This window comes from Colletotrichum phormii (genome assembly GCF_030913505.1).
Source record: "Colletotrichum phormii strain CBS 102054 chromosome Unknown BDP81scaffold_31, whole genome shotgun sequence".
Lineage (NCBI taxonomy): Eukaryota > Fungi > Ascomycota > Sordariomycetes > Glomerellales > Glomerellaceae > Colletotrichum > Colletotrichum phormii.
The window spans coordinates 230,172-243,573 of record NW_026851473.1 but is presented as its reverse complement, the minus strand read 5'-3'; the positions used below and the strand labels follow the sequence as shown (position 1 = coordinate 243,573).

Genomic DNA, 13,402 nt, shown 5'->3' with positions numbered 1-13,402 from the left:
CTCGCAATAATACTGATATGTGAAGTATCTCTCGATCAGGTCAGTCAGTTGCTCAAGGTATTCAACATCTCTTTTCTTAAGAACTTCATCAACTCATCAATACTTTTAAATGTCTCCTCCATACAACTCTATCAAAGCCTTACTGGCACTTGCAGAACATGCCAACTTTGAAATCTAGTTGTCTATTACCACACCCTATGGCGTTGTTGTCGAGCTCTCAGGTGACTCTCTCGAAGTTCGCTTGAATGCGGACAAGAAGCCACTTCCTGCCAACACAACAACGCAAGTAGAGCCAGAACTATCAGCCGTCAAGGCTATATCCGAACCCCTGTCTCAAACGGAGGAGCAGGATTCAGTCAATGAGCTGCGCACAGCACATATTGAGCCACAACGCCCAGTCACATCTGAGCCTTCGCCGCCGACGGAGGAGCAAAATCCGACCGAACAGCTACAGAGAGTCAACATTGCTGCAAACCCATGAAGAGAGTCCTCTAAAGCCAGACGTCCAGCCGGGATCTCTACCGGAGTATGGGCCTCCTTTACCAGGATTCAAATACTGCGTCTCTAAGGAATTTGGTACAAATTTCCTGTGGTACGTCTGGAAGTGGCCCGCGAACCCCGAATTCTGCGGTGCACCTGTCGAAGACGACGACTTAGAAGAGAGATACTCCAAGACATGGTACAAGGCTTATGACGATTGGATCGATCGTTATACGGAAGCTTACAGGGACCATATGGAAATGTGCTCCAATAATCCGGTACTCGACACGGCCCAGGAGTTGAACCTCTGGGGATTTGAAGGCACGCTTTTGGCTGCGGGTTTGGCCCTGCAGGATGGCGTTCACGGGGTGGGTTACGGGGCAGAAACAAGTGACGGCTCGTACGCTCATCAGTACGAATCCGAACGCGAGGGCACCGAAAGCATTGGAAAGACTCTGGGACGCTACATTGAGACGAGGATATTTGGTCAAGATCTGGACATTGGGGCATGATGCATTGGCTACGCCGTGATTCCTTCACTCACAATACCGTAAGGTAATCCAGGAAAAATGTAGTATTATTTCAGTCATCATCCGCTTAGAAACAGATCAAAACGGATAGTGGTATTAGCTTTTTAGACAATATTGATGTGATTATCAAGTTGAACAGACGCAAGGAAACATGACTCTAAGAAACGTGACGTGACCCAGTGTTGGTCAATGTGTAGACTCCCCCCCATGATATCCACAAGCCCACTGAAGAATCCATACTAACAGGTCTCAACTCCAGCTTCAGTGCGCAACCTCGGACCCGAGCCGCCTAAATCCCAGGCGGCCCCATCTCTCCTTAGCCGGAGACAACAGGTCTCTCTTCTTCGGCGCCTGGACCTCAGTCTCAGGCTTGCCGAGATCCCACTTGATCGCCTCGGGCCACACAAGGCTCGTCTCCTTCTTCTCATCCGCTGCCGACCAATTCTCAATGGACGGCACGTTAAGTTTACCGTATCCTCTCAGTCTCTCGAGGATCTCACTCGTGTTTCTCACGTCACCGCGGGTGGCCCAGCCACATCGTCGCATGCCATCGAGATGCATGTCGGCCGCGGCACGAAGACGCTCATCCTTATCCGCGCCATGGCTTGCGGATAGGTGCTCGTCGAGGTCACATACAACATCCAGATGCACACGTCCAGCGTCGCGAAGACGCTTGGCGTGGCGAAGGAGGTAGGCTAGGCGGTTCGAGAAGTAGAATGCGGAAGAATCCAAGCCACCACGAGACTGGCGAACGTTGTAGTAGATTGTTTCGCAGAGGATGATGGCTTGGTCTAGGTGACCCGCAAGCTCGTGCGCGTTGACCAAGAGGGAGCCGATTGTGAGGACAATCTCGGGAGACCATACGCCGCAGTTGCGCTGGACCTCTCTGGATCGCCAAAGCGAGGTAAGAAGGTTCTGCGAAGAGTTGTCAGTACAGAGCACAGAACGACTAATTGTTGAAGATTGTATGAAACTTACCTCGAGTTCTGCCCAGTTCTTCTGCTCGCCAAGTAGACGAACGAGACTAGAGATGTCCTCAAACCGAAGGCTAGTAAACTCGACCTTGTCATCCCTCAAGGCCGCCAAGACATGTTGCAAGACATTTCGGCTCGTGGCAAGCAGTCCGTCCTTTTGTTGTTGACCGGCAGACTTCCACGTATCTACGCGAATGCCAGCCAGGACTTCGGCGAAACGGAAGCCCCAAACGTGGCAGTTGCGCTGGTGATAGAATCGTTGAGATTGCGCAAAGTCAAAGGCACATTGTGCGACATTCTGAGCTCTGGCAAAGTCCTTCTCCTCGACCATGAGTCTTCTGACAGAAGTGTGTGCGGCCTTGCAGGACACGAGACCAAAGTCGACGGTGCCTCTATCCGCAATGCCGCCACCAATCTCGTTGAGGAGCGCGACGTAGAAGGCGAATCTGGCGTTCTTGTCGTCCGGGGAGTTTGTCGGCTTGAAGTAACGGGATGTGAACAAGGCAAAGAGCTTCTTGTCAAGGACGTCCACGAACCCACTGCGACCACGGGATTGCCAGACGAAGCGAAGGCGAGCTGCCGGTTCAATGATTGTCTCGATTCTCGTGGAGTCGGCGAAGGTGGCCATGACAGACATGTACTGCTCGTAGAGAACCATTTCGAGGAGCACATCTGCCATCAGCTCAGAGAAGCTGTATCGTATCTTGGCATCTCCGTTGAGAGCTTGCTCAAAGGAGATCAAGAATACCAGGTACACCTTGCTTGACTGACCGGAGATCTTGATATTGACATCCTTCTCGCCACCTTCAAATCCAGGGAAGAGAAGCAAGTATCGCAGTTGTCGGAGAAGATCTTGGCCATAGTGAACCATGCCGGCAGACAAGTAGATGGAAGCCAGAGTCTTGGCTGCCGCATGAAGATTCATGGAGATCTTGACGGTAGTGATGATCTCAATAATGGAGACCTGCAGGAGCTGGGCAATTGAGGAGTGGGCTTCCTTGGAATCAATCTTCTTGTACAACAAGACAACTTCCTGAAGCTTGGAGAGCGTCTTCTCATGCCACCAACCGAACTCAATCTTGAGCTGTGCGTAGATCTCAAGACTGACTCCGATCGCACGGTCAATTATGCTGGTAGTTGTCACCTTGTTCGTTGTGATAACGGTCACGTAAAGCTTCGACAGACGCTTCTTGATCGTCCTGACGGTGGTCTCTGAGACAACATTGGTGGTCGTAGTCTTCTTAATAACCTCCTCGTAAATGGTAATGGACTCGTGGTAGTGCTCCTCGGAGCTCTCACACAGCTGTGCCTGAGCAATCAAAGCCTTGATGACGATGGCAGCAGTGGCGCCAAAGACCTTAGTCGCGGTCTCGCGATACTCAATCGAGAGCTTGTAGCGGACCGAGAACTCGACCTTGGCGTGGAACTCCAGGACGTAGCGGTACCGCTCGTAAATGAGCTCGACAATCTCCTGAGTGAACTTGATCTCACGATTATGATGGACAAAGGTGGTCCAGAGGGTGACACAAATCTTCTGCAGCTCGGCCCAGCGCTTTTCAGCGTGGTAGTGGTTGAGGACAATGATGGCTGCATCCAGTGCACTTCCGTGGCAGCACCCGTCCTTGGAGAAGATGGTGACAATTTCGCCGTAGCAATCGTAAGCCTCCCTGCGGCCAAGCTTGTGGTAGACGGCAGCAAGCTTGTAGAGAATGCTGACCTGTAGGCTGTGGCCAGAAGAAAGATGTCTGCGGTAGTGTTGCAGGAGCTTGACGTAGATGTCAATGACCTTTTCGTGGCGGTGGAAGTCCTCGTAGAACTGAACCAGGGCCTCAGCTGCCTCAAAGATCAACACGTTGTCGACCTTGAGAGTCGCTAAACAGGCGTTGTAGATGCGGAGGTAGATCGCATCCGCCTTCTCGAACTGTCTCTGGCGATGATAGCACAGAGCAAGTCGCTGCGCAACAAGGATACGCTCCGAGATGAACTCCCCCTCGATGGTCAACTTGGAGTCGACTGACAAGACGCCCTTCCAAGTGATTTCGAGAGACTGGCGAATCACTACCTCGGCTTCAGCCCAGTTCTCAAGCTTGAGGTAAAGGTTGACCATAGCTAAACAAGACTTGAAGAAGTTTTTGTCGGCCTTACGACCCCGGCAGCGCTGGTAATTGGTCTCCCAAATCTCCCTAGTGACGGTCTCAATGACGGTCATCGTGGTCTTGGTCTCGACGTAGGTCTCGGTGATCTCCTCGACGACCTCCGTGATGATTGTCGTAGTAGATTGAGCCTCTTCGCTCTCGACAGTCTTTCTTTCCTTGAACCAGCCCCAAACCTTCTTGAGAATGGACATGGACACGCTGAGGATGCCGAAAGACTTCGCAAGAACACCAAGCTCTTTGAGGCGGATCATGATGATCTCAGACTCGAAAGACTGGTTCTCGTACTCGGCCCAAACGCAGATCATGATGTTGCAGGCCTCCTCTGTTCGCTTGACGCGCTTGAGGAAGTGGATGTACTCAATGGCAATGTTGATTTTCTGAATGTGAAGCTCCGTGGTCACCTTGGTGGTGCGGCAGACCTCGAGGATACCCCGCCAGAGACTGATGTACAGCCTCTCGGCTTGAATCAGATGGCCCTTGGACTCGTACTCAAGAGCAAGGCCGATGAGAATCTTGATGCGACGGACATCGGTAAACGACAAGTCGTCCGCAGTGTCGAACAAGAGCGAGTGCCATTGTCCATGGTTGTGAACCTTCTTGCCGCCAGCATTCAGAACAACGGTCATGCCCGAGATGGCTTCAGCAATTGACCCCTCCTTCTTGGAACCCTTGCCAAAACGGGCTGTAATGATAATGTGAAGCTCGCTGTAGATGGACATCGCAAGCTCCTCTTCTTTGATGTCGATGTAGAGTTTGGCAAGAGCCTCATACCACTTGATGACGGCATCACTACGGCCTCCCTGTTTGCTCTTGGAGATCTCAATCATGAACTTGATCATCTCCTCACGGTGTGTGACCGTCTGAGTTCTCTTGGTGAAAGTAAGAGTCTCGGTGCAAGTAAGGAACAGGTTCGTGCATGAGACCACGAGCGGGCTAAACTTGTAGAGGATGGTCTGCCCAAGATGGGATGCCTTGTAAAAGAACTCGGCCGCGAAAGCATGCTCAGACTGACTCTGGTGAAGGTTTCCGAGGATGATGAGACTTTGAAGGTATGATCGGTTCTTCTCGCCGAAGCAAGTGGACCGAATGCGGAGACTCAAGCTATGCATCTCAATGGTCTCCTTGATGGCGTACTGTGTCTGCCAGTAGTGCCACTCCAGCATGGTAAAAAAGATTGAGTCGGGGAAAACATCCTTGAACTCGGAAGTCAGGGTGATGGTGCCGTTCTGGCCGCTTAGGGATGATGAACGGAAATGGGCAACCCAGTAGCGCAACATGTAGCTGACGATGTGGTGCGCTTGGAAGCACTCATGGAAGGTCTCCTCGGCGACCAGCTCCATTGACGGCTCACAGGTATAACTGCTAAACTTGGTCTTGGCAAAACGAAGAAGAGCCATGGTAAGGTGGCGGTGGGAGTCGTGAAGAGACATGAGAGTCGAGCCGCAAAGGCTCTGGACGTACTTCCTGATGGTGGAGTGCTTGAAGCGCAGGGTGCCGTGGCGAACCACTACAAGACCCTGGGTGGTGCGGACAGGGCCCATAACATCAGCACCGGGGGAGACGGTGCGAGTCGACAATGATACTCCGAGAAGGTCGGTCATCTCACCGAGTGTCAGCGGGCGTTGGGCGGTGACCATGAAGGTGAAGAGGTTGTATGTCTTGCTCTCGTCGTACTCCTCCTTGAGGTTGACCTTCTTCATCAGCTCTCCGATGACGGTTTTAACGTCGGATCTGCAGCCAGAGATGATACCTCTAAAGACTCCAAAGTCTGAGACTGCGAAGAAAAGTCTTCTGGCGAGGTAGGCAAACAGGAACGAACCCTTTGCCTGTTCCGCAACCTGGCGTAGCAAGTCTCTTCTCGCCTGTTCGCTCTGTGCCACGAAACAGCAGCTTCGCCCAAGTCTGTTGGCGAGGTAAAGCTCAATGTCGTCTCGAACGTGGTCGGGTGTGACAACCACATGCTTGCAGCCGCTGCCGCCAAGGTGAGAGATTGGCCGTGAGAATGTTACTGCTTGGGTCCTAGGAAGCTTCCCAATGCTAGCGTGGAGACGCTTGTGAAGTTCTCCCGCCTTGGTGGCGCCTCCCGAGACCTCATCGAGGCCGTCGATGATGATGCTAAGATTGACCTTCTTGCTGTTGATTGAAGCCAAGCTCGAGTCAAGGGCCTCCCATAGGTCCTTCTCAAGCTTTGCGCTGTTGTGATAGGGGGACGCATGGTCGAAGATGGCTTCGAGCTTCTCAAAGAGAGCGACGTCACCAACGTTGATCTCTAGGAGCTGGGACAAGAGGCTCTTAAGGAAGGCGATGGGAGTTGTTTCGGAGGGAATGTCGGTCGCTGGGGTCCAACGATCAGCTTTTGCATCACACATGGAGACACCGAGAGAACTTACAAAATGTGTAGGAGATAGTCTCATACTGGACACGATTGATCGGGCTTTGCAGCTCCTCCCGTACCCATGCGGCAAGCATACTTTTGCCGCAACCCTCTCCACCAGTAACGGTGAAGATTTTGTCATCACTGCCGAGGAAGTCATACAAGTCGTGCGAAAGCCACTCGCATGTCCCATCAACACGCAGCTTGCGATCGGCGACACGTCCATACACATGAGACTTTGCCGATTCCCGTGTGGGAAGTAGGTGGCGACGAAGCGTGGTGATGTCTAGCCGGCGGTTCTTGAAACCGAGCTTGTACTGCCACATGTGGTTGAAGAGGTTCTCTCGCTGGGTCCAGATCCTGGTAATCTTCGAGCCAAACTGAGCGTCAAAGTCAATCGTCACCGAGCCGCTATAGATACTGTTGATCCGGGAGCGGTAGTAGATGGCAACGTCACCGACGAGCTTGAGCATGCTATCGAAGATGCGACTCAGCTCGTAGCGAATTGCGTCACTCGCGGCGAACATGCCGTTGAGTCTGATGGCGTGACTGAGCAATAAGCCGAGCTCATTCAGAGCGTTGAAGGTTGGCTCCAGTGCCTGTGCTTGATCGTGTCCGAGCTAGGTAGAATAGTGTTAGTGTCGGTGCCGTAGCTGGGATATAAGACCGACAGGTTTGATTTACCTCGAGCAACAGGTAGCAAGTAGCCAACGCTGTGTCGCGCACAAGCGAGCAACCCTCGATGAAGGACTGAATGTGGCGCGAGTATTCGTCAAGCTGAAGACCGAAGAACTCGGCCGACTTCAGCACGCGATCCCACTGGCTGCCCCTGGGCGGCATGTGTGTCAGGCGCTCATCCGAGATGTATGTCAGGTAAGCGTCGAGATCAATGGTCTGGAAGTGATTGTGAGTGACTTCCTCGACCTCACGAACGAGCTTCTTCTGGATACGTCTGGCTGTGTCAACGACACGCACGATGCGGTATGACACATGTCCGTCGTTGGAGGCGACCATTGTCAACGCGTCCAAGCTGATAGACGACGACCTCGAAACGTCGCTGACGTTAAATTCGTCAATGTGTACGACGCTGGACTCCTGCTTGATGGAGTTCCGGGTCATGGAGCCCTGGTTAGAGGTCGCGTAGACGGACATCTTTGTGTCTGCTACTGTTGGTACGTCGTCGATGGACTGGCTGTCTGAGCTGATAGACAGGATGGTTGAGGAGTTCGAGGGCTTCCTGCGACCTGTTTGAAGAAGTACACTTCAGCGGGGATTATCCATGGGACAGTATTCGCTGTGGAAAGAGGGGAAAGTAACACACTCAATGGGTTTCTGCGGAATCCAAGCATTCTCAGATGGACGATCCTGATCTTTTCTCAATTTACTGGGGATGATGCTCCACCTTATAAGCAGCTTGGATAGCGTCAAGGGATCTTAGAAGTATCTCCTTCTCTTACACCAACATGGATGGGTCAACGGGTATCCCGAGCTTTTACAAGGGCTGAAGATCATGTTGCTCGTATGAGACACGGGCGTCTCCAGCTCGACCATGAGTGGTCTAAGTGATTTAACGCAATTCCCTCGAGATGCTCGCATCGCAAAATGGCATCGAGGGCATGGTCAAGTTCACCTCGGCCTGCCAATTGAGCCTCGTTCAAAGAACCAATGAGATGTTGCGCAAGAAAGATGTGTCCCAAGACAGTCAAGTCCGCGCTGAAGGAGGGGGAATGAAATGTTTGATAATCCGAATCATGTCTTGATGAACGGACAACCCCTCTTCCCGGAAGGATGGTATGTGTAAGTAGCAAGAGCTTCAGAAATGCATATTAATGTGTGAATAGCTAGCTGTACGGTGTAAACGTTATCACCTTTGTGGCTGGCTGATCTCGATGACGGGTGCTCAAAATGGCATTCCCCGCATACAGAAGTGAGCGACGTTTGTCGATGCGACCGTTTGAAACGGGATTTCTATTTGACGGGTCGTCGGTTCCTCCGGCTCTCAGAGCAGTATAATCTTTGCAGGACTAATCCACGAGCGGACGAGGTTTAGAGTCATCTCCACAAACTCATGAAGATCGTGTCCATTGGCAGACAAGGAAGCTGTGCACCTGCGGGTGTTTTCACTATTGAATCTCAACGCCGGAGGGTTGGAATGCCCGTACGAGAGCTGAACGGTGTTGATATGTGATGGTTCTCAAAACGGAAATGTGGCGTTTTCACGGCTGACTGAAGCGGACTTGCCAGATGTGATGCTAGCCCGAGCTGGAAATCCGGGGAGCGTGTCTCTACCGGTGATCCACACACAGGGCGGAAGAGCTTCGTTGGGTGAGACTAGGTCTACAGGTATGGTCAACGATTGGTTCCCATTGACTACAGTGGCTTAACTTCCGAACCGAGGGACATGAAAGCATCCCGTAGTATCAAAATCTCGGTTGCAGAATTTCAAGGTGTCAGAAGCTTCCGCGGTTTTGGAACCAATCGAGGCTTCGTCTTGACGATCATGTCGCACAGCGGACTTGGGTGGGATAGAGATGCGGCCATCATTGGTTGGGTTCGATTGAATAGGTAGTGAGGAATCTACACTAACAGCGTTGTCTCATTTCAAAGTCTCGTTAAGTCATGCCATTTATCGTACAAGGAACATTTTGCTTGCAAACTTTCCCAAGGCTTTGTGGAACCCCAACGCCCAGGTGATCATGTGAGGGCTAACTTCAAAGGGTCTCTCATCGTCCATGGTTGCAAGCTCATCCGCGTCTCTGTCCTAGCTTGGCATGGCGCTTAAATGCTGTGTCCTACGTCGCGTCCGACATCCTCATGGAAACCCATTCCGTTACGAACCCGACTCTCGACCTCGACGACGCGCTTAGGAAGCATGAAACCTAAGCCGAAGAAGACGAAGAACGCCCACTTCCAGCGGAACGGGTTGAAGGTGACACTGAAGGCGAACCACCAGAGGAGCTCAAGGTAAGTGAAGAAGTCGAAAGCACCGGCAGGCGAAGCAGATTTCAAGAGCTTGGTCATCTCGATCCAGGCCTTCATCCAGAAGGGATGGGGTCTTGTCAATGGATCGATGAGGAACATTAGAAGAATTCTGGTGTAGATGCCGATGTGCCAGTTTCCGACAGTGCCGATAGCAGCGACGTAAGTGCTGTAAAATGTTAGAGCCAAATTCATTCGCAGGGATTACTAGGAGGCCGCTTACCAGTTGATAGCAGAGATGGACGGGTGGTTAGGAGGGAATGTCTGGATGTACCAGTTGGGAGGCGAGTACGGCTCATTGAAGCAGTCGTCAGGCAAGAACTCCAACGACGGGCGCTTGAATCCAGTAGCCATGACGATAATATCGGCTGGAATAACTTGCCTTCTACCAGGGCCGCCCTTGGGCACGCCTTGAGCACGTCTGTTGACAATGACACCCTCAGCAGTAAAGCCCTCGATGTCGCAGCGAACCCACTCAGCGTGGCCAGATCGGATGGTCTCCATTACTTGACTGTTCACCATTGGCGTGTCCATGTAGATGCCTTTATCGTAAGGTGCGATGTCTTGCAAGTCCCGGTAGAAGAATTTGCGAAGAAGCGTCTCTGGGATCCAAGAAAGACGAGTCTCTTGGCCGAAGATATTCATAGCCAGAAGCATGTTCACGATCGGGTTGCGAGGGATGATCCACTTGTCGCTGCGAGACAGAATGGAAGTCTTCTCGGCTTCTTCGTCCACAGCAAACTCCAGAGCCTCGACGGCGCTAGCACCGCCTCCAATGACCACGAGCTTCTTGCCCTTGGCGTTCTTTCTGTGATCTAGTCAGCATGCTTGAAGCTCAAGATACGGGGGACATTCATACCCAGTAAGCTGGCTGGAGTGGTAGATGTTGCCCTTGAACTTCTCCATGCCAGGGAGCTGGGGCATCTTGGGTTCACCACAGGTACCGACAGCGGCGATGACACCTTCGAAATGGCCATTGGCGGTGTTGTTGACGACCCATCTGCCCTTTTCGTCCTGGTAGACCTTCTCCACGGGTGTGTTGAACTTGGTACGAGTCTCGAGTCCGTATTTCTGCCAAAGTTGCTTTACCTGGCTCAGAATCTGCTGCCTGTCGGGATACCCGCGTTCCCACTTGACCGAGGGGTGGAATCGGAACATCATGGAGTGGATCTGAAGACTGGACGAGTTGTTCACTTTCTGCAGGAAATGTCAGCATCAGACATGGGAATGATGGACCTCAATAGGCGACGTACACTCCAGATACCGCCGAGGTTCTCGCGGCCCCCGGCCTCAAAGATGACCACATCAAAGCCATGGCCAATGCAGTGCGCGGCGGAAGTGACACCCGTGATACCGGCTCCGATGACAGCAACCTTGGGTCGGCTGAGGCGAGTGCTGGGCTCGGGAGGGGTAGGCGAGAAGATCTTATCGGCGAACCATTGCCATATCTGGAAGACGAAGAGGAAAGGGTGGAAGAAGGGGTTCTCTACACGAGATTCGGACGGCATCGTGGCGAGTAGGCCGCAAGCCTTGGACGAAGTCGGTGGTGTATTGGGAGGGCAGGTGTACAGCAATTGGTACAGCTTTGTGTACCTATGGGTGTTTGTAGTGAAGCGGGAATAGAGGATCACGTAGAGTCCTGGATGTGAAGAAAGGGAGAGGGCACGAAGCTGTATTAAACCCTACGTGTACCAAAGGAAGGAGGTCCGCTTGAAAAATGTTATGGAAAGACCGATGAGCCTAGGGAGCTATAGGAGCTCTGGGCAGCTGGCTGGCATGTGAGCTCTTTCTTCCCTTTTCCCCTGTGCTAGTGCTGATAGCTGCTGCTGCTGCTTGCTGGCAAGGTGAGGTGAGACTGAAACGGCCGGCGAACAGGCCCACCCGATTATCGACGATTGACGTCACCAAGAACGCTAGGGAACCATTGAAACGCCGCGTTGAAGCATGTGAAGACGAGGGTTCGACCCAGTCTCGCCAGCAGTCTCCCTAATTGGACACGAACGGGGACAGTTCAGGGGTGGGTTTGGGCCGTCATCTGGTCCAATCGTTAGGAAAACCACGCAGGATTTCCTCCAGAAGTAAAGGACGACCCAATGCCATGACAGAAACTCTGTGTGTAAAGATACAGAGTGTGAGAGTCTGCGAAAGCTGAAGGAAGTCGACATGGGAACCAAGGCCGGACTGGCTCAACATGGCAGGGCTTTAGTGCATAGTCCGAGAACCAAGGCCTCGGCCGGTTGAGCTGGTTGGGCCGCCGTGGCAGTCTAGAGCTAAAGAGGCATCTTTTCATCGGGAATTTTGGAGATCATTGGCCGATCGGATGCCTTCCGCCTTTTACCGGTCTGCCTTAGCGGCTGCCAGCCTGGTTGGTTCAGCAGCACCAAACAGTCGAGAAATCCAGGAACACGCCTGATGCGCAGCTCACACACAACACACAGACACGAACACGACGGGGTGATTCATTCTTTTTAGAGTTGGATGAATCGAATTTGAACAGTTTCCTAGGACATCGGCACAGATTTCTCTGATAGCTGCTGCTCCGTGCATATTGTGGGTATCTCCGTCTATCGCTTGCCCCTGTCGCGTCTGCCCGCCTCCAACATCTTGGCCTTCTTCTGGAATCTCTCGCCCATTTCGGCTTGGCCGCTGCCCTTTGGTCCGTCCGTAGTGTCTCTGCCGCGCTTCCGGCTCTTGTCGAGGATGTCGCGGCTGCTGCCGCCTCCGCTCTTGCGGGCCGTGAGTCTGTTGATTCGGTCGACACCCTCGCCGAGGTCTCTCCATTCCTCTCCGCCAAATTGCATACGCTTGCCGTTGCCAGTCCGCATAGCCTCCTCCTTCTTTGCCTTCTTGCTCGATGTGGGGAGACGGGTAAAGTTGGCTTCTTCGTACTCGCGACGCTCGTCTTCCGTCTTGCGATCCGCGGCAGTCTTGATCCTGCGGCCACCATTGACAATGGTCGTTCCGATACTGGGCTCGGCGATGGGTGCAGTTGATAGCTCGTGCTCGATGAACTCGTCCATGGTGTGGGACTTGAGTGGCCGACGATCGGATTTCTCCTTGCGTTCGGAGGGCATGATGGTAGGCGCAATTCTCGGGGGTCGGTAGACACCGTTCTTCGCAGCGGCTGCAACGGCGGCAGAGGCCGCGGCGGGTCTAACAAAGGCATCTGGCCGGGCTTGGAGGTTGGCTGCCTTGATCTCATCCTCCTCTTCGTCGCTACCAGACTCTCCGTCGGATGCATAGTCGTCAGAGTCGTCGGCGCCTGCATCCTGTGCGGTTTTGACTGCTTTAGCATTCCGTTCGGCGTCGTCCGCGGCGCGAAGAATCTTCTCGATCTGGTAACGCAGCTTGTCTTCGAGGGGCCGAACACCCTTCTCGAGGTACAGTCGGAGTTCTACCAGCTTCTTGACAACTGTCTCCATGGTCTCTCCGGCACTGCCATCGTCGCTTGATTGCTTCTTGGCGTTGCGCAATTTCAGAAGGATCAGGAAGACGAGATTCTGCAGGTAGGAGGCAAGAAGCTCGTTCTTGGTATCGAGCAGCGAAATTCCATTTTGAGGCGGCGCAATGGTGCCCTTTGGTGCCGCGTCGAGTGATGTCGTCAATGACTGCGTCAATGAGTCCAGCAATGCTGGGAGGGTGCTTGGTGCCGCCATCTTGAACCTGGCGATGCTATGTGTTGCTGGTTGAGTACTCGAGGTCGCAACTGAACAAGAGCGCGATGCAGGAATTTTTTTTTTTCAACCGCCAAAGTGATCTGCGGAATTGCGGGGACCAGTGCATCGGGATTTATGGGCCCCGACCACCGGTCTCCACTTTGGATGTTTCCACGCGGGCACCTCAGGCCCCTGGCAGCCCAGCCGTAACACCCCGGACAGACAATATTCCGGCTGGTCAAGTGCGACGGAT

At 53.0% G+C, this 13,402-nt stretch overlaps 4 protein-coding genes across 4 annotated transcripts; 1 reads left to right on the top strand and 3 right to left on the bottom strand.

The window, feature by feature from the left end:
• Nucleotides 1-359: 359 nt before the first annotated feature.
• On the top strand, nucleotides 360-992 carry BDP81DRAFT_454789 (uncharacterized protein; the record flags this gene model as incomplete). The annotated part of the gene is made up of 1 exon (XM_060592986.1): nucleotides 360-992. One exon carries the CDS (start codon nucleotides 360-362, stop codon nucleotides 990-992), a length of 633 nt encoding a protein of 210 aa, XP_060439084.1.
• Nucleotides 993-1,055: 63 nt separating this feature from the next.
• Nucleotides 1,056-7,863, bottom strand: BDP81DRAFT_505898 (uncharacterized protein; the record flags this gene model as incomplete). The annotated part of the gene is made up of 5 exons (XM_060595654.1): nucleotides 1,056-1,925; nucleotides 1,989-6,475; nucleotides 6,531-7,134; nucleotides 7,199-7,758; nucleotides 7,836-7,863. 5 exons carry the CDS (start codon nucleotides 7,861-7,863, stop codon nucleotides 1,272-1,274), a joined length of 6,333 nt encoding a protein of 2,110 aa, XP_060439083.1. The 3' UTR covers nucleotides 1,056-1,271.
• Nucleotides 7,864-9,292: 1,429 nt separating this feature from the next.
• On the bottom strand, nucleotides 9,293-11,001 carry BDP81DRAFT_465585 (monooxygenase; the record flags this gene model as incomplete). The annotated part of the gene is made up of 4 exons (XM_060594295.1): nucleotides 9,293-9,662; nucleotides 9,717-10,301; nucleotides 10,353-10,690; nucleotides 10,747-11,001. The coding sequence occupies 4 exons, from the start codon at nucleotides 10,999-11,001 to the stop codon at nucleotides 9,293-9,295; spliced, it is 1,548 nt and encodes a 515-aa protein (XP_060439082.1).
• A 942-nt stretch (nucleotides 11,002-11,943) lies between these two features.
• BDP81DRAFT_440169 (Sas10/Utp3/C1D family protein) lies at nucleotides 11,944-13,219 on the bottom strand. Its single transcript, XM_060591478.1, has one exon. The coding sequence runs from the start codon at nucleotides 13,147-13,149 to the stop codon at nucleotides 12,058-12,060; it is 1,092 nt and encodes a 363-aa protein (XP_060439081.1). The 5' UTR covers nucleotides 13,150-13,219; the 3' UTR covers nucleotides 11,944-12,057.
• Between the last annotated feature and the right edge of the window lie 183 nt (nucleotides 13,220-13,402).